Source organism: Mytilus californianus, unplaced genomic scaffold, assembly GCF_021869535.1.
Source record: "Mytilus californianus isolate M0D057914Y unplaced genomic scaffold, xbMytCali1.0.p SCAF_8, whole genome shotgun sequence".
NCBI lineage: Eukaryota > Metazoa > Mollusca > Bivalvia > Mytilida > Mytilidae > Mytilus > Mytilus californianus.
In genome coordinates this window covers 94998643-95021829 of record NW_026262734.1, presented here as the reverse complement: position 1 = coordinate 95021829, position 23187 = coordinate 94998643, and the positions used below count along the sequence as shown (strand labels likewise).

At 31.5% G+C, this 23187-nt stretch overlaps 3 protein-coding genes across 4 annotated transcripts in view; 1 reads left to right on the top strand and 2 right to left on the bottom strand.

The window, feature by feature from the left end:
• Positions 1-1948: 1948 nt before the first annotated feature.
• Positions 1949-23187, bottom strand: part of LOC127713063 (ubiquitin-conjugating enzyme E2 G1-like) — a 47792-nt gene continuing 26553 nt past the window's right edge. Inside the window, exon 6 of the mRNA XM_052219668.1 lies at positions 1949-2044. The gene's annotated coding sequence lies outside the window, so the exon portion shown is untranslated. The remainder of the gene's footprint in view (positions 2045-23187) is intronic.
• LOC127713058 (uncharacterized) lies at positions 3828-4828 on the top strand. The gene has a single exon (XM_052219661.1). The coding sequence runs from the start codon at positions 3869-3871 to the stop codon at positions 4826-4828; it is 960 nt and encodes a 319-aa protein (XP_052075621.1). The 5' UTR covers positions 3828-3868.
• On the bottom strand, positions 9623-22779 carry LOC127713055 (uncharacterized). 2 transcript variants are annotated; one of them, XM_052219657.1, is made up of 6 exons: positions 22690-22779; positions 16875-17258; positions 15621-16103; positions 14612-14662; positions 11332-11432; positions 9623-10355 (listed from the first exon to the last, which is right to left on the bottom strand). In XM_052219657.1, exons 1-5 carry the CDS (start codon positions 22754-22756, stop codon positions 11332-11334), a joined length of 1086 nt encoding a protein of 361 aa, XP_052075617.1. In that variant the 5' UTR covers positions 22757-22779; the 3' UTR covers positions 9623-10355. The 2 variants fall into 2 exon arrangements, with proteins under 2 accessions (XP_052075617.1, XP_052075616.1); XM_052219656.1 differs by having other exon boundaries at positions 11336-11432.

Sequence of the window (23187 nt, the reverse complement as noted above, 5' to 3'; positions counted from 1 at the left end):
CACATGTATAATATCATGTCTCTTCTGGGAAAAAAACAATCGTATTACGTAAAAAAACATTGTCTGCCTGCTCACTATTACTTTTGAAAAAAACCCTTTGATTATGACTTTACTGCAGAATATCGTGACCTTTTTTTTTTCCGGTGCAAAATGATGCTATCTTAAATCAGCAGAAATGAAAATTAACTTTAACACGGTACAATTCAAAATAACACTGACTTTTTTCTAATATTATTTAACAAACCTTAACAGGTCCTGTTTCAAACTATTGAAAAAAGAAAAAATCCTTGGCATCTTCATTTTTATATAGTGTGGTTAGCCAAAACAGAATCTTCTTTAAACTAAAACAATCCATAATAAGAAACTGGACACAGCATGTCAAGATTTACCAGCATGTTGCATCGGAACATATGACTTGCAAATACTGTTATCATCTACTTTGTGAAAGGCTATTTAATTTATCTGAAGGATTACAGATGAATAAATTTCTTAGTATGAACAATCAAACAAAAAATTAAAAGACTAGTAATTTGATAGCAATATTAATCTTTGAATTGTAAAAATGTAATTTGAATAATTTCAATGTTAAATGCAACATTTTTAATAGTTTCGTAAACAATTTTCTCAAAAATCAGGACTGTTTTAGTATTGGTGAAAATCTTTTAAGCAGAATAAAAATTCATAATTTGAGGCTTCACCTGAAAACTGTTACCATTATTACATTATAACTATAATATGAAAGACAATCAGAGTACATTTTTCCCTTCTGTCTTTTGATTCTTTTTTTAGCCGAATTTTAATTGAGAATTGGTGGTCCATCTGAAAATTGTTAACATTATATGCAAGTCAATATACTTTTATCTATATTTAATCTTTTAACTCAAGATAATTGTAAAATTATACTCATCGCATAAATAAATAGAAAATGTGTATGCTGGTTTGAACTGATTTACACCTGAACAAATAACAATAACCTGAGTTATGTCATAAGAGATTGAAAACAATGAATATCTACAAAGTAATTCTTAATATTGACTGGTTCGCTATAAATCGAAGGGCTGTTACATTTAGACCATTTAGGTACACAGGGGAGGCACTTTACCACCTGTAGAGGCAAATTAAACATTTAAACTTTCCCCACTCACAGTTGAGATTTCAAAGCGTCTTTCCTTGAACCCGTGAATGTTTCTATGGATCAACCCTAATGTTGCTTGCAATGCAATTATGATTTTAAGACCATTGCTTTAAATTTGCTATCTATGCATTTTCAGGGTATAAAATATGAATATTTCTTTAATGAAAATTTGTAAAATGTTGTCTTTAATTGCACAATATTAATATATATTATTATTTCAACCAGAATTCAAATCTAATAAAAATATATGTATAACTGAAGTACAGTCATTGTATTCATTACCAAAGTTTTTTATCGTATATATATGGGTCTTCAACTTAAATTTTGTAGCGTTCCCCCTTTTTTTCAAAAACTGACTGTGACAACACAGCTCAGGGTAAAATTTATATTGAATTGACCATGCGATCAGTTAACTAATATTTATAATATGGAGGCAATGACCAGAACTGGTTTCTAGAAGACTTTTTCAAGCTGCTACAGTATTTCGTATCTTGATTATACAATTGCTGTAATCATGTAACTAAAAAAAGAAGCATTAATTTAAAATGAAAGTATTCATTGGTCATCTTTGTCTTAAGGGGTCCTACATCATGCCGGACATTAAGCTTACTACTTGTATTATAAAACGTAACCCGGACCTTTTTTATCTTTACCCTAAACCTTGTCTTAACCAAACTGTAAACTAAACGCACCCCTAACCCTTAAGTCAAAGACAACCTAGAGAGATCACAGATTCTAAACAATGAATATGTACAAGATGAGGATATGAGCAAATCTGTGACAATAACAATGTCTTGAGAATTAATTCCTCGTGTGTCTGGTTTTAATGTCGTTGCAATGAAATTTACAGCCTTTTATTCCAATCGTCTTTTTTAGGCCACAAATTGGTAAGATTCCTGAAAATGATATCTGAAAAAGAAATAAGATGTTATAAACATTCAAGAGCCTGTAGTTCAGCGGTTTATAGCAGTACTTGTTTTTCGTAAATTGTTTGGTTTTAAATTAGGCCATTTGATTTTCACATTTCCATGTCATGGTCTTTTATAGCTGACTAAACGGGATAAAAAATGGGATTGTATTATTGTTGAAGATCCCACAGTGACCTGTATTATTTCCATGTCATTTGAACATGGTGGATACTTGTCTCATTGGCAATTACTGTTGATTCATTATAATTCGTGGCTACCAATTTTCATGGGTAAAGGTGAATCACAATTTAAATGTTCAAGGAAGTAGAAATTTTCTATAGGCTTGTATGCAGACTTTGACAAAACCTTCAAAACAAATATGCACAAAAATACAATTATTCCTCATTCTTTGAAAAATGGTACACGAGTATACCACATCTCCTTATTTGTATGTGTCATATGAAACTACCTTAAATATATGTTTGAATGAATCCTAAATACCCTGACATATTAAAAGACAAATGTTAAATTTTCTAATGTCTCTATAACAATGTATAAGAAAGAAACAAACATCAAAATTTTACAATAAAATTATCCTTCAACTTTTCTGGGACTATTGAATTAGAACGCGGAGTGAGTTATCGTTCGTGATTACAAAATCGAGGGCGCTACGATCGCATTGGTCCCTAGGATAAACAATATGGCGCTGTTGTGTACGGAGCATTGTGTAGACATTTAAATAGTTATGCCTAAGACACATTGTGTTGTGCCTGCATGTACCAACAGTGGAGATCACATTTTGCCTGTTGATAAAGAACGTCGGAAGGCATGGATAATTGCTATCCGGAGAGGGAAAACGCGATTGATTCCAAAGCTGGAATCCACCGAGCAAATACGTCTACGTTTGTCGAAGTCATTTCAGAGAGGAGGATTACATCACTACGACATACCATGGTAAAAATGTTATGAAATTTATTATGTCTCAAAAACATAATAGCATCTCCTGATTGTGGTACCATATTACAAACCCCTCCCCTTCACAGGTTTGGAAAGATCCTGTTATTTAATGAAATAATGAGTATTATCCCTATATTTAATAAAACCTGGGACTATTTTTAGTCCTAGATAAAATATGTTATGCCCAAACTCAGGTACATATGAAATTGACAGTGATATAAAATTTAAGGCTTCATTTTGCCCAAGACAGGGACACTAAAGCTCCTGACATTCAAGATATACATGTACATCATATATTGTTTGATCAGGAACATATATATTGACTGTTCCAAGTTGATACATAATAAATTTAATTATTTATTTTTCCTTCATTGACCTTTCATTTACATGAATACAGGTACTGCATGTAAAACGGTTTTAAACCAAATATTTTTCAATATTAAAGATGAAAAGTATTAATAATAATGAGGGCAAAAGACCCTGTGGCATATCGAACCATACCTACTATGCTGCACACTTAAAGATCCCATATTTCATTGCAAAAAGATCTGAACATTACTTAATCTTATTCTTTTTCAGGAACATTGGCAGAGCGGAAAACCCTTAAGAAAACAGCAATCCCAAGCATTTTCGAATGGACTTAAGAAACTCCAAAATCAATAAATGATATGAAAAGAGACAAAAGACATAAAGACCGGTTACTTGAAAAAAGAAATTTATTGATAGAATTTAAAAATTCATGCTTAGACATAAATAGTAATGAAATTATAAATGAGGAGAATGCACTTGTTCTTAAAAGTGATTAGTAGTAGGAAATGAAGAAATAATTACAGATTGTTCAGATATTATTGTTAATGAATCAGAATTGATGGATACTAGTATTCCTGTGGAAAAACATGTGTCAGTAGCTTCACAAACACTAAAACACAGAATGTTTTCTGCTGAAAATTTCAGAAATGACACAGCTGGATTGCATTTTTACACAGGAGTTGAAAATATTGAGAAATTTTTCTTTATTTTATACACACTTGGACCTTCAGCCTTTTGCCTACAATGTATTTTTCACAATGTTGTGAACATTAGTGTTCCTAATCAATTTTTCTTGGTTCTAATGAAATTAAGGCGACATACCACTAACTTTGAACAGTCAAGAATGTTTGAAACGTCTGAAAAGGCCGTGCAGAATATTATAATTACATGGATCAACTTTATGGCTAAGCAGTGGGGTGAAATAAACATTTGGCCATCAGGTGATCTCGTAAGATATTATGCACCAACCAGATTTAAAAAAAAATTCCCGAGTACTCGAGTAATAGTAGACGGCACAGAATTTCCTATAAAAAAACCTAAAAATCCAAAATCACAACAGAAAACTTTCTCCACTTACAAAAACAGGAATACTGTAAAGGTTCTTGTAGGCTCTACACCTGGTGGATTGGTTTCATTTATTTCACCAGCATATGGCGGAAGTGCGAGTGATCGTCAAATAACGGAGCGCAGTTCTTTAATGACCTGTTGTGATCCGTATGATAGCATAATGGCAGACAGAGGTTTCAGTGTACAAGACCTCTTTGCAACTCAAAATGTTGCCATCAATATGCCTACATTCTTTAAAAAGAAAAACAGATTGACTGGAGAAACTGTAATAAAAGATAGAAAAATTTCGAGCAAAAGGGTTCACATAGAGCGAATAATTGGGCTGGCAAAAACTTTTAAAATTTTAACTGAACCAATGACAGCAACAGAAACAAATCTGTCAACTGAAATAACTTTTGTGTGTTTCTTTTTGTGCAATTTCAGAAAATGCATAGTTTCCAAGAATGCTTGAATAACTTGTATAGTTCTTCTAAGTAAATAATAAGTTTATATTTTCTTGTGTGACTTTATACAAATACATTTAACAATCAATCAATCATATACAAGGTTGGGCGATAAATACCGCCCCTGGTATTTACCGGTGGTATTAACCGCCCCGGACAATACTCCTCAAGTGGTCAATACTGGCAAATACTGGTCGATTGAAATTTTCATGGTGGTTTTTACTATTTATTGAAGTAAAAAAATGATAAAAAGTAAGATATATTTAAACTTTTATCTTTTGGCATGTTTCAGCTGATATAAATGAATTTGATATGTTTTATTCATTTTTAACATGTTTAACACATTTACCTACTAATTTAGTCCTTATAACATGTATAAGTTATGATATTGCATATTTTAGATAAATATAAAGAATTGACAAATTGATTATTACAACATTTTTCAATCAAGATATTTTTTATTGAAAATGCAAAATTTTTACAGGTTCATAAAACTACAGGTAAATGAAGTTACAGGTGTCTTATTACCTATCACCTGGCATTACTAGGTGTGATAATTTAACTACTATACAAACAACAGCCCCCAATAAATGATGACAAAACATGGTTGAAAGTAATAAAAGTGATATTTGAAGACTCACTTAAACAATAAAATATTTCCTGTCTAGTTAAATGTGAGACAAAAATCATCTTTATGCAGGAAATGGAAGGTATCAAGGACCTTTACTCTTATGGCTTAACTGTAATTTATGTTTTAAACCAACAAATATATAATGTAGTTTAACTTTTACCCTTACATAATCAATTTTTACATACACATAGTACAACCATCTTGACCTTAAGCACCAAACTGAAGCCTGAAGACCCTATTTGGAACTTTTATACAATATAAGACAACAACAAATCAGTTCAAAATGTAATGATTGCAATGCTATAGTCAGTTTCCTTGCCAGGGACGAAACATTTTTATCTTATGTACTAATTATACATTGTAAATCACTGTTTATTAAGAATTTACAATAAAATTAGAAATGAGAACATTTAAAATGACTTTAACACTTTCATTATTTCATTACTAAAAGTAATTGACCAGGTAGAGAGTGGTTTTTATAGTAATGTCCACTAAAATTTCAATCGACCAGTATTTGCCAGTATTTCCCGGTATTTACCGGTATTTACCGCCGGCATGGTCAATACTAGTATTGACCGCTTTTTTGCCAACCTTGATCATATAAAAATAAGATGTGGTATGATCACCAATTTTGCAAGACAACTATATTATATATATATATTTTGGAATTATTTGAGATGTGTGCAAGACCTTACAAGTATTCTGATTTGTGTAAGAACACATTATTTTAACCAGAATAAAAATCAAAGTGATGGAAATCACACATGGAAAGATTGGAAGAGTAGTTTGAACAATTTAAAATTATATTTAGATATGATATAAACAAAAAAGAACAATAATATAGCACTTTTTCAGTAAGTAAAATGAGCTAATGTGAATCAATGATAGCGGGTCCCTTAATTTGTACAACAATTTGTTTAAATTGCAATTTCATATCCTTACCAAATGATATTTCCTGTTACATGTTTAAGCTTTTATAATTTTTTCAGAATTATATTGTCTTCACAAAATAATCTAAAAAGGTTGTTTTGGGGGCATGTTAGTTGAAACATAGGTATACTATTTTTCACCTCTAAGAATTGCTTATTGAGTTTGAAAACTATCATCATGATTATGTTCCACTGAAGATTAAAAGTTGTAGAGAGTATTTTAATTCAACTTCTAATTTAATATTTTCCAGAAAATGGCATTGAAAATGATATTTTCCGACATTAACAAATTAAAAAACTTATTATATTGCCAATCTTTGATAAGTGTTACCTATATTATTGATTAATCAAAGATGAGGATTGCACAGATTTATCAAGTAAAATAAAGACCTTTCTTGAATACCTTTTTTTATATAGATTTCATATTTTGTCTTTTCTTATATCATTTCTATATATATGTATATACATTTGTGTATTCAATAATGAGGTAAAGTATTTGTGTATTGAGATGAATGGTCTGTTTAATTATGTAAGACTGAGGATGATTAGTAATTTTGTCAATATGATTGGTACTTTAGGAGGTGGGACATTGTAATTAAGGCCTCGCCTTTTTCACAAACAGTTTTAATGACAATCTAGTATGCCATCTTTGTGTATTTATGTTCTGGTATCTAGTGCTGACATTTCATCTAGCTACTTCGTTTTGTGTAATCATGCCAGTGCTTGTCATGATTGATTTACTGTATCTTTGTTTTAAAAGTTATTGATATGCATACTTATGTACATGTGCAAATATATCATCTGAGAATAAAATTATGTTAATACCCATGATTCTTGACTTATCTTGTAAAACAGTGTTTTGTATTTACCAGAAAACAAACGACATAAACAGTTACAATGGTCAATAACATCGTACATCACAGAAATGCTGATACTTACTTCTTTCTGCTTTGTTTCAACCAAAAGAAAAGAAGTAAAAAAAAACAAGCGGCATTTCTAAGGTTTTCATCAGTATTCATTTGATTTTTAAGTTGGGCGAGTTGGTAGGCCTTAATTCAGTATGGTTTAGTTCTTTTTTTGTTTCATAAGTGTGGCGAGTTGGCAGACCTTTATTCATCGTGATTTAACTACCTTATTACATGTAAAAGGAAGTATTTTAGAAAATTCAGAAACAATCGGATTAGCTCATTTATTTCATTTGTTGGTCATTATTTTTTGTGTTATATCATTTGAATGACATTTCAATTGTATTTTGAAATATATTATCAGGAAATACTATTGATAGTCTTTTTAAGAAAAATTCATGGAAGACATAGATTTGTTGGAAATTTACACATGGCCTGGGCCGTGATATTCGAATTTTATCCTGAGCGTTACAACAAATCTATGGCTTCCATGAATTATTTCGATTCTAATAGGACAAATACGGTCATTAAAAAACTGAAGCGATGGTGGGTATGCCATGTGTGTGGCTGTTCTACCTTACCCCTGTTAGAAAAATCTAAAAAATTCCAATAAATATGTAGCTTGCATGAATTATTTGTTGAATAACCGCTAGAAAAAATGTGTTTATTTCTTTTAATTCTCAAACCCAACATTTGACATTATTGATTTACATTTTTATCTCGTAAGCTACCGTCAAATCCACTGCTGACATTTTGTAACTAAGGAGCCGCCATGTTGAATGAAATCAGTAAATGTGCGAATAATAGAAAATAAAACAACACCTACTTCAAAACTCCATTTTAATGCAATATTATCCGAATTTGGATGGTTAACGCAACGGAAAGACCTTCAGCTTTGGCATTTTCATTCGTATGACGTCGTGTTTTAAAATGACTTTAATGCGCCAAAAACATAAATGGAAATTCGCGGAATTCTATTTTATTTAGATTTTTTACATTTTCCGAGCTTTAATGCAATAATTCTTTTTGTTATGCCTCATAATAAGAATAAAGGTTCTGTAGTGTTTACTTTACACTGATATAGAGTTTGGTTATCCATGGTCACTTAACACAGATATTGACTTTGGTTACAATGGTCACATTATACACTGGTCACTTTAAAGTGATATCGGCTTCGGTAACGTCTGTTCTCATTAAAAAGATATTAACCTTGGTTACATTTCGTTCCATCACACTGATATTGACTTAAGTGATAATTGGTCATCTTATACAGGTATTGACTTTGATAAACTCTGGTCACCTTCCTTGATATTGACTAAGGTTACCTCTGGTCATTTTACAAAGATAGATACTTTGGTTACATTTGGTCACCTGACATAAATATTTACTTTGGTTCCCTCTGGTCATCTTAGACAGATATTAACTTTGGTTACCAATGGTCAACTTACAAATATAAACTTTGGTTACCCATGGTCAACGTACCCAGTCATCAAACATAGATTGAATTTGGTTATCTTTGGTCAACTTACACAAATATTGCAATTTTGTTATCTCTCGTCTCCATACATATGTATATAGTAACTTTTGTTGAAACATTGGTCACTTACAACACATATATTGAATTTCAATGGTTACCTTGTTGGTGAACCTACACAGATATTGGACTTGTGATTACCCTGGTCTTCCAACACCTACACAAATTGAATTTGGTTATCTCTGGTCACAATACACTTGCAAATATTGACATTTGTTCAAACTCCGATCAGTTGAAACAGATATTGACTTTTGTTCAATCTTCGATCACTTGAAAGAAATATTGACTTTAATTGATTAATCCTTGTTAATCGTTAACACATATAAAGTTGGCTTTTCTTGATCATGGTTGCTTTACCAGGTTACAACCAATCATACCGATATATCCATATGTTACTTTTGCTACCCTCAATTTAAAAGAAAACAATCTTAATTTAATTCTGTTTCAAGTATGAGTTTTCACACTATATTTATTGAAATTGATAACTAGTCGGATTCATCTTAAGCGTTTCTTGAAGATCTTTGAACAGAAATTTCTGATGAGAAATTTGGAGCAGCCTATTGAAATACTCTTGTAAAGTATCAGATTTGCTAAACTTGAATGTTAACATTTGTAGATCATCCAATACCATCAAGAAATCAAAACAAATATGGAAATGATAAGTAGTTTTAACTGGCAAACAGTGCATGAGCCTTTTATTATAGATAAAGTCATATAAGTTTACCAAAATGTGTTTGGTCACTTCATATTTAGCATAATAACATGAATAAGATAGTTTCTTATAAATGAATCGATTACAAAACTAGGTCATAATATTTTTTATTACTCATTTTGCAGAAGACTACAGAAATAGAAAATTACACTCATAATAGTATAAAGATTCAGCCATACATTAACCCATTATATTGTAGGTAACAATAATGTATTAATTTCTATTAAAATGATAAAATAAATCAGACAAATTTGCCTGCAAAAGAAGTAAGCGATTTGAGGAACAGCTGTATGCTTTAAGTATTTTTTTCTTTTCGTTTAGTTTTTCTTTTGTAAATGTTGTATTTCTTTCCGTATCACTTAAGACTTTCGTATTTGTGTGTGTCAGCAGTCGTATGATTCAAATCTTCATAGACATTTGGAACTCTGAGACTAGACATATTTACATATTGGTGAACATGAATTGTATCACTTCCAGAATTGTCACTGACAAAAGTATTATCAATCCCGATATTACAATTTCCCAATCCATTCTGATTATTAGAAATAGTTTCATTATTAGCAGACATTTTACGGTTTTCATTTGTATTGAAAATATTCGTGTTTACGTATAAATGGCTCAATGTTATATTACTTTCACTGCTGCTTGTAGATGATGAAATAGGTATATTTTCCAAAACTATTTCTTCTTCAGTAATTGGTTGATTGCTGGTTTCAATATTGCCATTATGCAGGTTAACTTCGTGATAAAAGACACTTTCGATTTCTTCATATTCGTTATCTACAGAAATAGTTTCCTGGTCATCAGATATTTCAGAGTAAATGCTACAATAGATAAACGCACAAGAGCGATCAAACAAGTTGAGATATATAAACACAATATGATGGTGCCAAGGGGACGTCTCCATCTAAAAACGTATAATTAACCAACTGATTTATCGTACATTTTAGTAACAAGCTTCCCGTTAGAGATAAAGATAGCAAGATCCACGAAAGGGCAGTGTTCGTTGTTGGTTTTAGCTTTTTCTAAAGTAAGTTCAACAGTATAGATCTCTTTATTGTACATACTGAAGTCTTCTTTATTAAGAGCCAAAATATCATCCAAATATCTAAAATTGTTATCACATTTTTGTATCAGTTTGGTCATCGCTGATGTAAAACATAAATTATGATTCGTAGCAATATCCAGAAACAGGTCAGCAAAAAGTGGTGAACGATTAGTCCCTATTGGAATTCCAATAACTTGGCGTTATACGTAATCTCCATTGCGAGCACAGATGTTTTATAAAGAGCATTTATCTCCAGTGATGCTATTTGTATTTTTTTTATTTGATTTATTTGAAAACGTATATAGTTCTTTACTTACAAAAATGAACCCAACTTTTTCAATGTTTATTTCATTTTTTTCCAGTTCCAATGCTTTATTGTTATTCAATAGGTCAAACAAACAAAAAATGAGAATGAAAGAAACTGAGATTGAACATGTGAACTCCAAAAATGTACTCATGGATTACTAAAAATTTCTGAGTCGGAGATAGACAATATATAGACAAAAAAGGAATGACGAAATATTAACTTCGTTTCAAAATTCTTAGCATTGAGCAACATAAACCAACGCAAAATGTTCAGCTTATCACAGGTGGTTACGAATAGTAAGCGTTTTAATTTTAACTTGACTAAATATACCATAATGGTACTGATATTCGAAAGTGATTTATAGCAGCTTCGTAATGTGAAGTTTATTCAACGTAGTCCTTAATGGTTGAATCATTTTTTAATTTCAACGTCAAAGAATATTTACTTACTTCATTTTTTCTCGTTTACTATATCGCTTCCTGACAGTGAAACACAGGACAAGAACAACGACTTCATAAAAGACTGGAATTGCATATGCACCATTTACTAAAATAAAACAGAACAAAGATATAAAAGGTTGCTTTCAAATTGCCTTTTTGTGTCAGTCTCAATATAAATTGTTATATCAACTCATTTATTGACAAAATGGTACATGATAATGACCTTTGAGTTGTTTAACCGTCCGTCTTTTCTTTAGATCTTTTGTCAAATACGAAGTTGAAAAGCATTGAGGACAAAAACATTAACTTTTCCAGTTCTAAAAGACGAAAAGATATCTTGTGTCGATAGCTCCATCTTAAATGTTGATACTGATGAAAATGTGTGCACCTCTTTTTCTGTTTTTTTTTTTTTTTTCATTATTGGGAGATGAAGGTAAGGTAGCAATAAAATTGAGAATGGAAATGGGGAATGTGTCAAAGAGACAACAACTCGACCAAAGAGCAGAAAACAGCCCAAAGCCACCAATGGGTCTTCAACACAGCGAGAAAATTCCGCACCCGGAGGCGGGCTTCAGCTGGCCCCTAAATAAAAATGTGTACTAGTTCAGTGAAAATGGACGTCACACTAAACTCCGATACATATAAATGAACTAAAATAAAAAAAAAAAACATTCAAGACTAACAAAGGCCACAGGCTCCTGACTTGGGACAGGCGCAAAAATGCAGCGGGGTTAAACATTTTTCTGAGTTCTCAACCCTCCCCCTATACCTCTAGCCAATGTTGACAAAACATGTTGAACCCTGCCGCATCCCCATTTCTATTCTCAATTTTATCTCCCTTCTGAATAAGTCTGTTTAAAGGTTTGGTTAGCTTTTGAGGTGAGTGACGACATTTTTGTGCTTTGTATAGAATATTACCACAAAAGATTAGATGTGAAATACCTGAACATATAAGATGTCGGCATGTTGATTTATGTTTACGAATGATGGCCTTGTACCGATGATAAAATCTAGTAAATGTTTTGATTAGTTTGTGATATCGAAAAACCCTGGTGTAAAATTTTTTCAGTAATACAGAGATTTCGTTCGTTAAAATCAAATACGTTGTTACATACACGAACGAATCGAACAAGTTGAGATATATAAACACCATAAGATGGTGACAAGGGAACGTCACCGACTAAAAAAGGGTAATTAACAATAGGAAATGAAAAATCATCTCTTTTATCGTAAGTTTTGGTATTAAGCTTCCCGTTAAAGATATGGATATCAAGTTCCAGGAAAGGGCAGTGTTCCTTGTTAGTATTAGCTTTATTTAAAGTCAGTCCAGCAGGGTAAATCTCTTTAGTGTACACACTGAAGTCGTCATTATTGAGAGCCAATGTATCATCTAAATATCTAAAAGTTTTATTAAATTTTTGTATCAGATGTTGTTTCGATGGGTCTTTACTGATTTTAGTCATAAAATACAGAAACAGGTCCGCAATAAGTGGTGCACAGTTAGTCCCCATTGAAATTCCGATCAGTTGACGATATACGGAATCTCCATAGCGAACAAAAATGTTATCTAGTAAAATTTCAAGTGCAGTTATCGTATCAATCAGATTGACATAGTTGTTTTGTTTGTTGTTACTAAAAATTAACCTAAAAGAGTTTGAACATATATACTCGCATTGTGACTTTTTAAATGCCCATTTAATTATGTGTGTGATTTTTTTCTTAATGAGATTATGAGGCAAAGTGGTATATAGGATAGAAAAATCAAAACTTTAAACAGATTCGAAATCACCAATATAAGCATGCAATTTAAAGTACTTCCAACACATTTTTGACACTCAAAAAGTAATTAATTCCACTATTTTCAAAAACCTTATTTGAACAATTTATTACCAGGTTTTTTATTGTACCAAGTGAACTAGTAAGTAGAATAGACAGTTTAGAAGTGAAACAATAGCTTCAAGACGTAATAAATATATATTTGTAAGGTGTTTTGTGCAGTTTCGGAAGCCCGTACATAGTTCGAACTTTCATCGTATTTGGTTCTGCTTGTTAAGAGGTAGCTAAAAGTTTATGTTTGTTACAGATGTCATTTTCCGAAAATGGGGTCAGTTTGAATGTTGGTGAATTCGTGATTTCCTTTTGCAGAGCCTCATTGTAAAATTTACGTCAAACGATAATGATATTATTGGCAGCCTTATCAGCCAGGACAAAAAAAAAATTCTTCGACGAGTTCGTTTAGCTTATGTTTGATATGAGAAATAAGGATATTATGGCTGTTGTGAGGATAAAATGTTCTTTAAAATGTTTAATACGAATATCAACTATGTTCATTACTGAATTAAAAAAAAAGAATCTAAGGATTTCTTGCAGTAAGCACGGAGTGAGTCGTGAATGATATTATGACACTCAGGGGGCGATATTTAGGTTAAGGAATGATTTCAACTCTCGGTCATAGACGATGCTAAGGACTCCTGTTATAACATGGAAACTGGGGCCATAAATGTACTTTGAATTACTGCAATTTCATGACGTAGGTGTATTGTCACTGATATTAACATCTTTACACACTTCGTTATAAGTAAACACATATTTCCAGGTAGATTTTTTGTAAACATAACAAATAAGAGGGAGCTCCGTATTATCAAAATAGCCAGGAATTTGTTCTTTAACGGAATGATCACTAAAATACCGGCAATATTTACAAAATCAAAACATTTATTGTCATATTTGATTTTAATAAAATGTTTTTTATGATCTTCAGGGCGATCAATTTTGGGAAACAATTAAGAATAACAATATGCAATTATAATTTGGACGATTTTATACTTAGGACTGCAATATGGAATAGTGTTGCAATCCTCTAAAATTTGATGTAATTTATTAACAGGTAAAGAACAGAGCTTGGTTAACAGATAATGTCTGCCGTTGTTTTTTGAAATAATAATTAGGTCCGAAATATTTGTATTGATTTTGAGAAATTAAACATTCAAAACATATTAAAACAATGAAATTTTTAAATTATATGAATAATAAAAATTATTATAAATGATCATTTTTATTATTAATATTAATAATGGTAGCAGTAGTTGAAGGATGAAGCAGAGCATTAAAAGGATCAGCACTACCAGTAGCAGTAGTAGCAGTAGTGATGGTAGTAGTGGTAGTAGTAGTAGCAATACAATTCAATTATTACTCTTATTCTTACTTGGTGCAGTAAAATTGGTAACGTAAAAGTTATAACTTCTATCAAAATATGATAACTGCTACCTTAAACATATAAATTACCTGAGAAAATCTTCCGTGATTCCGGCTCTGCTGTTGGCAGTGATTTGTTCGCTGTAGTAAAGAAAAATGCGATGTATATGAATATATAGGTCGATAAAGTAAGCATTAATTTTTTTTTTTAAATCCAAATGACAATATTCCGTAAAAATGTAAGATCTATGATCAGAAAAAATAAGTAAATGATCCCAAAATAATAAACTCTGTTTATATATTTTAATGATTCAGCTCTGATAGGAATCAAAATAATTAACAAGTAACAACGCATTTAATTAATTAATTTAATAATCATATTAAGGAAACAGCTATGCGCCTTATCTTTTTCGTGTTTACGAACCTTTATTTATTTGATGATATTTCTGCATTGAAAGTCTATCATAAATCATGTACGATCAATTTGAAAATATATAATTTACTTGTGGGTTCGATTTACGTGATAGTTAAGCAAAAAAGCTTTAAAAAAATATTTGTGGCTTTTCTGCGAAAGCTATGACAAAAAAAGAAAACTCTTATATAAATCAAATTAGGATCTTCTAGTTCATAAAACGATTACAAAATACTCGTTTCGTTTTAATCCATGTCTCAAATAAATTGCCTTTTATACATATAATTCAATTTTGAAACAAACATGGTCGAAGAAAAGCATTTTTTGAAGATTTGAATATTTCTGTTAAATAGGTTAAAACATCAAAATATATTTTTTTTAAAAGAAGTATTCACAACAGGAAAGTCAAATAATCGTTGCAAAATGTCCTTTCATCTTTTTTAGAAAAAGAGATGTTCCTTTTGACTATTTCTTATTGTGAGCCTATTGAATATGATGGTAAGCTCTTGTCTGCAATATCGTTTTTAACTTCAACGAACGTAGCATATGTAAAACTGAAAAATAATTTACTAGTAATCAAGTATTTCGTTCCCACAAATTATTAAAAAACATTTTTTTATGAATGAAACTCTTTGGTTTGGACGTTTACATATCTACAAAATATAAGCAAACAATGTGTAAACTCACAGTGTACATCAAACGGTTCAGTTTCTACATACATTCCTGCTACATTGGCTTGTGATTCTTCAAAACAGCGGAATTTCACTTTTAAATCGTCTGCAGATATTTGAACTGTCAGGTTGCTTGTGCCTTTGAACGAACATCTACCAGGTATTTCTTCTACATACGTTGTTATATTGGCATATGTTATTGACTTGTTTTGTTGTAGAGAGATCTTCTGCCATAATAATTTACCAGGAGGTTTTCCAATGTTACCTGTACAAGTTAACATTAATATGTCCCCTCCACGAATGTATATTGGAGATTCCAAGATTGTGAGAGCTTTTAAATAACTTAGAAGTGCAGGAAAGGATGCACTGCTATTTTGGTTGGTTCTCGTTGAAGTTTTGTTGGAATCACGGAAGATATATGAGGTAGGGGTTACTTCTGTCTCCGTTTTCTTTGGTGAAACAATGAAACTTGAAATACCATCCGGCATTGAGGGAGAAGCTGAAATAGATTTCTCCAAAAATGAATAAGTGACTACAAAAAATGATTGTTAAAATAACACAACATCGTTTACTAGCCGTAAATATATTTTTGGCGAATTATGATATTTTTACAAGGTAAAGTTACTCTTTTTGTCGGATTGGACTTTAGAAATATACATTTTCAATTTGCAGATTAAATGCACACTTTGCATATACAACCCATATATGTTTCCTCTGCTTTTTAACTTTAAATTTGAATGTTTATTTTAACAAATTTTAAGAAAACAATCAGATAAAACCTCTCGATTATACTGTCATATACTGATGGACTCTAAAAACGCAACATTTGATCATTCAAATATGCATTTCTTGTAAAATAAATGTATGAACATATATTACATTCATTACTTCATTGTCTAAAAAAAGTTTGCAGCCGAAAGTAGAAAAGATTACGTCATGTTAAATGCTCAAATCATGTGGTACGCAAATAAACCCTAGTTTTCCCTTTATCAATGCATGTGTCACCGTCGAAAGCAACGCTTAAACGACTGACAGAAAAGGCCGTCAGTTCTGTTGGGTATGTTTTGCGTTCTGTTTTGTACCTTCTGACCTACTTTGGCTTCTGTCCCACCCATTACAGCGTGTTTTAGCAATTATACGGCTGAAACGTTAGAGCTTCTAATGTTTTTGCTGCAGAAAATCATATCGTCATTTCCAGTTGTATTCATATTTTTGTTTGATGTATTTTTAATCAGGGAACTCTTGGTGTCCATTAAGATAAACTCATTACCTTTTACTAATATCCTGGTCACATTGGATGTATCACTATCATTGTCATTGTAGTAAAGTTTACACATATAGTCCTTTTCATCTGTGCATTTCAGTTTGTGAAATGTCATTGTTGCGTTCGTTGACGTTGTTGTTATATTTGTCAGTGTCACTCTACTAGAAAGATACGTCCCTAGCGGGAGTAGCTTTGCCGTTTTCCAGGGGATAAATATTGCTATTGGCATCGTAACATTATCAAAATCTTCCGTTATGTTTTTTGCATTGATTTGTACACTCAACATCTGTTCTCCCTTTTCAAGGAAGAATGAGCACGTCAGATGGGTATCATTACTCCCAAGAAGTCCCGTAATGTTTTGATTTATCGAAACCTTCGCAGCTAGTGTTCCTGCAACAAAGTGATATAACTTAAATGAGAATATTTATATAGGTGAAGCTTTTTTTTCTGATGTTTCTCTTATATACTCAGAGAAACAAACGCATCAGTTCGGTTCACATGATTCAAGACATTTCAATAATTATTAAATTTGCATCCCATTTATATTTTCTTATCCTGCTAGAGAAATAATAAAGAAATGTTCATACTAAATCCAGGGACATTGGAAAAATAAAGTTTTTGTATTTTTGTAGCTAATAATCTTTTCAAAATATCTTATTCTTCTGTTAAGAACTACAAACAAAAGCATTTGCTACGTTATTAAAATCGTTTAGTATAGTTATAGAAGAACGTTATACGGCGATTCCACATTTATATAAGTTGAAGCAAGTTCTATATCGAGATCTGGATTCAAAACTGTTATTACAAATTTTAATACATGTAGATTTCCATTAATAAATTTTGTTTTCATGGATGTGTTCCTTTGATAATTTGCCTCTAAAATTGTGACCGACTTTTTATAATAAGCTACTTCTAAAATTAAAACAAAAATAATCAGCTACGTTTAATTGAAAACCTTCTGTCCAACTTACATGAAACATTACCATGAGGTAACAGACTCAGTCACACTCAGCAGTACATGAATAGTTCTCCGAGATCCCAACTCTCGTCAGGAAATATCTCGATTAGTGGAACCATGTTGAACAAACAAAACACCGGAGAAATGCATTTCAAGTAGATCACACAATTCGCACAACCATATAACAAACAAAAAGACAAACACCGGCAGAACAACAGCAAAAAGGAATTTGTATTTATAAATAAAGGAAAATAAAGAATTGTACATTTTCTGCTGAAATTTAATGAAAACAGTTTAAAACAAAGAGTTGTAGGATATTTACTATTACTAATGTGATACAATTTGGCATTGTTTAGACTTTCAATATATCTATAGCAATGTACAGGCTTATTAGAAAATTGTATCCTCTAAGACTTATGGTACCTCTGTACCTACACTGCCACAGTGGTAGTAAAACATGCTTCTGGAATACCCTTTATCAGGTAGGATAATGAGAAACAACTAAATATGTCTCCCTTAAACATACGTACACATGTCTTAGGGATAAAACATTGGTTAGTCCGTGAGTCCAAAATATATGTTACATGGGTTCTATCTTGCGTTTTAGTGGACGCACACTCTTTTTCGGCCGAACTTCTGCGAGGAAATTAATTGAATTAGTATGTTTTAACAAAATGTATTCACAATTATTTGTGAGGAAATAATTTTTAATGATTTTAGGTGAAAAACATACAATTCACAATGTTTGAGGAAATGGTTATGAAATGCTATTGGCATCTTAACATTATATTTGTTAAAATATTCAATTCGCAATGTATTTCTTCACACTTAATTAAATCAAAGCTTGTTTCAGTCGAAATATGCAATGTCTTTGTTATATATCAAGTCTTATTATACCTTACATTATATAGTAATTATACGATTGGCTAATACGGAATCACGTGTCATAGTTTAATTTCGATGTTTTTCCAAAAAATGGCAGGAGCGGTGAATAACCACGACAAATTGAAGCCTCCATCAAACAACCCTATTATTCCCCGGTGAATAACCCTTGTCGTACCTCAATGATAACGAATTAACACCCTTTAAAGTATGACGTCACATAACGTCAGATAAACAAAAACATATATGGCAACGGCCATGTTGGAACCCCAAGTTACGAAGAAACAAGATCAAGCAAGGCTTGGAAATGCATCTAGTACCGAGGATATCTCTTGTAAACGGCCCTTTTCAGGGCCATCTATATTTTACAGAAAGAGTCTACCTTTGTTGTACATACTGTAAATTTTTAGATACAAACTAATTTTCTACCGTAACGTCGTAAGTGTTTTGACAATCTTTTTTCTCTCTGGTAACGGTCTTCGCGCTAAACCACACGCCCACCAGCCCAGGCTTGTAAAACTTCTGTCGGGCCTGTAAAAATCATCTCCACAGTCCAATATAATCTTCTTTTTTTATTATTTTCTTAAAATTCAGCTTCTGGCCTTTAAATTCAAAAGTCTATTGTGGCAATATTTTACACTCAATTGTTTGTTCGGTATAATAAAACAGTTATGGCCCATTTAGCCGTTCATTTTTATCATGGCTTATTGATCGTATAATGTTCGTCGTTTGTTAATTTTCTAAGTTTTTATAAGTATTATTGCAAGTGTCTCTTGTTTGTATACACTTGAATCCGACTTTTGATGTCTTTTTCTGTATGTGTTGTGACAGTAATCTTTTTCATGTTGAATAGGAAACAAAGTTTAACGAACAAAAAAAACTTAAATACTGTGTTAGGTTAATATTTTGGAACGACTTGAAACATTAATTGTATCTTAAAAATGAAAATGACACTATATGAATTGTATGCGTCCGTAGCGCTTGTTTGAATATACCTTCATCAGAAACGCTCAAAACCGAATATTTTGAAAGCCAAGGATGTATAAGAACCGAAACAATTGAAGAGTTTTATGACCAAAAAAGGAACTAAATATAATAGCCAAATACATCTTAGGTTCACTTTGCCTGAGGCAGTAGGAACCTTAATTTCTAAATAATTTATCCTTTTATAAACGGAGAATTTATGAATGTTATGTTATAAATCATGTCATGATGATACCTTTAGTTAATATGCATAAAGAAATATCTTTCTATATAGAACTTATAAAAGGTCCATAATTCAATCGACCGAAATAAAATTTAAACTTATTCGTCATTGTCCTGTACAATTCTATAGATTCCAAATTTAGACGATGTCTCTTAACACACACAAATAGTATCTTTAAAAGTTTTACTTTCCATACGGTCTTTTTTTTTATTCATATCGAAGTTTCCTTATGACAAAAAGTGCAGCTTCACTTGTCCTGCTTATGTATGAAACTCGTGAAAAAAAACCAAAGTCTGAATTTTTCCTGTAGTTATTGTAATCGTTATTTTGCAATGCGTTGTCAAAATATCAGATTGTATCGGGTTCAATATTCCACGCTAGCACCATGTCATTACGTGAGTTATGATAATGAACATAAGAATATCAAACATGATCGTGGACTAAATGTTTAGATTGAAACAATAATGCGTTGGAAGACTTAATAGTGTATTATATATTACCTGTTTGATATGAACTTCATTGAGCAGAAAAAGTGTCTCTGGACTAAAAAATGGACGAAAGATACCAGAGAGACAGTCAAACTCATAGATCGAAAACAAACTGACAACGCCATGGCCAAAAATAAAAAGACAAAGACAAACAGACAAATAATAGTACAGATGACACAACATAGAAAACTAAAAACTAGGCAACACGAACCCCACCAACAACTGGGGGTGATCTCAGGTGCTCCGGAAGGGTAAGCAGATCCTGCTCCACATGTGGCACCCGTCGTGTTGCTTATGTTATTACAAATCCGGTAGTCTAATTTGGTAGGTCACATTCGTGAAAAGGGAAGGGTATTGTATTTACGACATAAGGAACATATCCGATATCATCTGTGAAACGGTTATTCCATAACGGTCAACCAACTCGTGATGGCGTCCGTAAAATTTACGAAGGGATGATTTCAAATTCACCATTTTGAACTCTTGGTTAAATAGCTTCCTTGTGAGTAGCAATCCTCTATCAAGGAAATCATGATAGGAAATACAAGCCCGGGAATATCGTATCAATTGGGAGATATATACTCCGTATGCAGGCGCTGCTGGAATGTTGCTACATAGAAATGGAAAGTTCACAATTGGGAAGCTGAAATCATCTCTTTTGTCGACTAACCTTCAGCATTCATTGAAAATGGACTAAAAAATGGGCCAACTATATTTAACATTTGAGAGAGTTTTAACAGAGCATCTTAACTCTATACGTTAAACTTTACGTGGGGATATGCAACCTATGAGTTGCTATAAATTATACTGTACAATTACAACATTTGTGAGCTTGCATTTTGTGCCTCAATAACGCTGAAATTGTAAGAAACTTCAATAAATACAACCAAAGATCTTTATACTTTTTTTCTTACAAATTCAGAGCTCCAAAGTCGGATTAATTTTATAAAATAATGTTTTTTTTTTCTAATTAGAATTTGTTTGCAACTTTAACTGAACGACAACGACGACGACAGCGTCGTTATCGGGACCGCAAATGTTTTTATGTAACATCTATGCAAAAAGTATAATATATAAATCATTAGGTGCATACAAAAAACATGGATACCAAACATCTAAAAGGAAGTATTTTCGAAAATTCCAAAAACAATCGGACAAGGTCATTTTTTTTTTTTTTTTTTTTTTTTTTTTTTTTTTTTTTTTTTTTTTTTTTTATTTGTGTTATATCTTTTTTACGTCATTTCAATTGCATTTAGAAATATATTATCAGGAAATATTATTTCAAGTATTAGTCTGCTTTCTCTCAAACCACAATACCATATATTAATGTCAATAGAGTAAACGGATATATGTAATTAGAATTACCCTAAACAATTCAACAAAAACATTTGAAAGGTCTACTAATGCCCACGCATATTTTGGAACCAAATTAAAAACGTTATAGATTTAAAACATTATCTTTTAACGTCATAAACAACAATGACAATAAAACTGAAACATCCTTATTCGAATATTATTTCAAATCTTCCTGCAGTATATTCGAATGAATAAAATCAACTGCATTTAGTTAATGAAAACGTCCCTCTCCTTTTTTAGTCTGTAAATTAAAAAGATACATGTCTTCTTTATTAAAAGAAATAATGATTCATGTTAAAAAGTTAAGGAATATATTTCATCACAATAAATTATTCCCCTAAATTTTAAGTTCATTTTAATACTGTTTCTGTTTAACACCAATTTAGTATCGCTTGCATATTTACATATGAAGTATATAACTCCAAGTTGAAACCATTTTCAATTGCTTGATTTAATGAACATGAATTCCTTCATAGAGGACTGCTACGTTACAACATGCACGGTAAACTTTCAAGTTGTACGTATACGTCAGCCACTTATGACGTCATCATCATTTTGATGACTGTTACAGAATATCTTATCATAACTGTTTCATAAATGTTTATTTATGCATTCCTGATCTTTAGCAATACTGAATGCAATTTGTCGCCGGATTTGTACATGCTATGAGCATGCTAGCTCGAGCCATCAGTAAAACAAGTACAACTTTCTCTTAAGTTGCACTTTGATTTCACCATCAGGTTTTGGATGGGGTTAAACTTGCTAACACTTCGGTTTTCTGTGAAGTGTTTGATGGACTTGAATTATTTTGATTAACTTCTCCCGCGTTTTTTTGCAAGTAAACTGACAGTGCAGACCCTCTACCATGCCTTTCATTTAAAAATAAACCATAATGATCTTATATTGATAATTAATAAGTTACAAACTTACCCGTTAAATGTCTAAAGATTACTTGTAGCATACAAATATATAATACAATGTGTTCTATTCCAATCATCTCTGCCAGGAAGTTAGTGCTATTCGTAGATATCGTCAATAACTAATTGTGGGTCATAGTAACGTTTAAATACATATATAAAATATAACACAAGCATTGGCTTTCAATTTCTGGTATAGATTTAGGGCGTCAGTTAAGGTGGGCTTGGATTTTGTTTTAATTCTATTGTAACAATAATTCAATATAAAATATGTAATCATTAAAAATATATTGTTTACAACAGATAACTGTGTGAAATTAAAACATTTACTGTGATGAAGATGTCCTTTCAAAAAATTATTTGTTTTTTCTTATAGTGAGTGTATTTTTTTTCTTCATACGGAATGATGTTGGTTATTTTGAATTTTGTGTTTTGAATCAGCAGGCAATGATTTGTAAACTATTTGAAAAAAGTGAAAAAAAATACAAAAATTACGAACTCCAAGGAAAAT

Bases quoted from the DNA above. Each gene is read 5' to 3' on its own strand.
- LOC127713055 (XM_052219656.1), bottom strand. From the start codon at position 22,756: ATGATTGGAATAGAACACATTGTATTATATATTTGTATGCTACAAGTA. The intron at 17,259-22,689 runs GTAAGTTTGTAA...ACTTTGTTGCAG, and splicing joins AATCTTTAGACATTTAACGG to GAACACTAGCTGCGAAGGTT. The intron at 16,104-16,874 runs GTAATGAGTTTA...AATCTATTTCAG, and splicing joins GACCAGGATATTAGTAAAAG to CTTCTCCCTCAATGCCGGAT.
- LOC127713058 (XM_052219661.1), top strand. From the start codon at position 3,869: ATGGATACTAGTATTCCTGTGGAAAAACATGTGTCAGTAGCTTCACAA.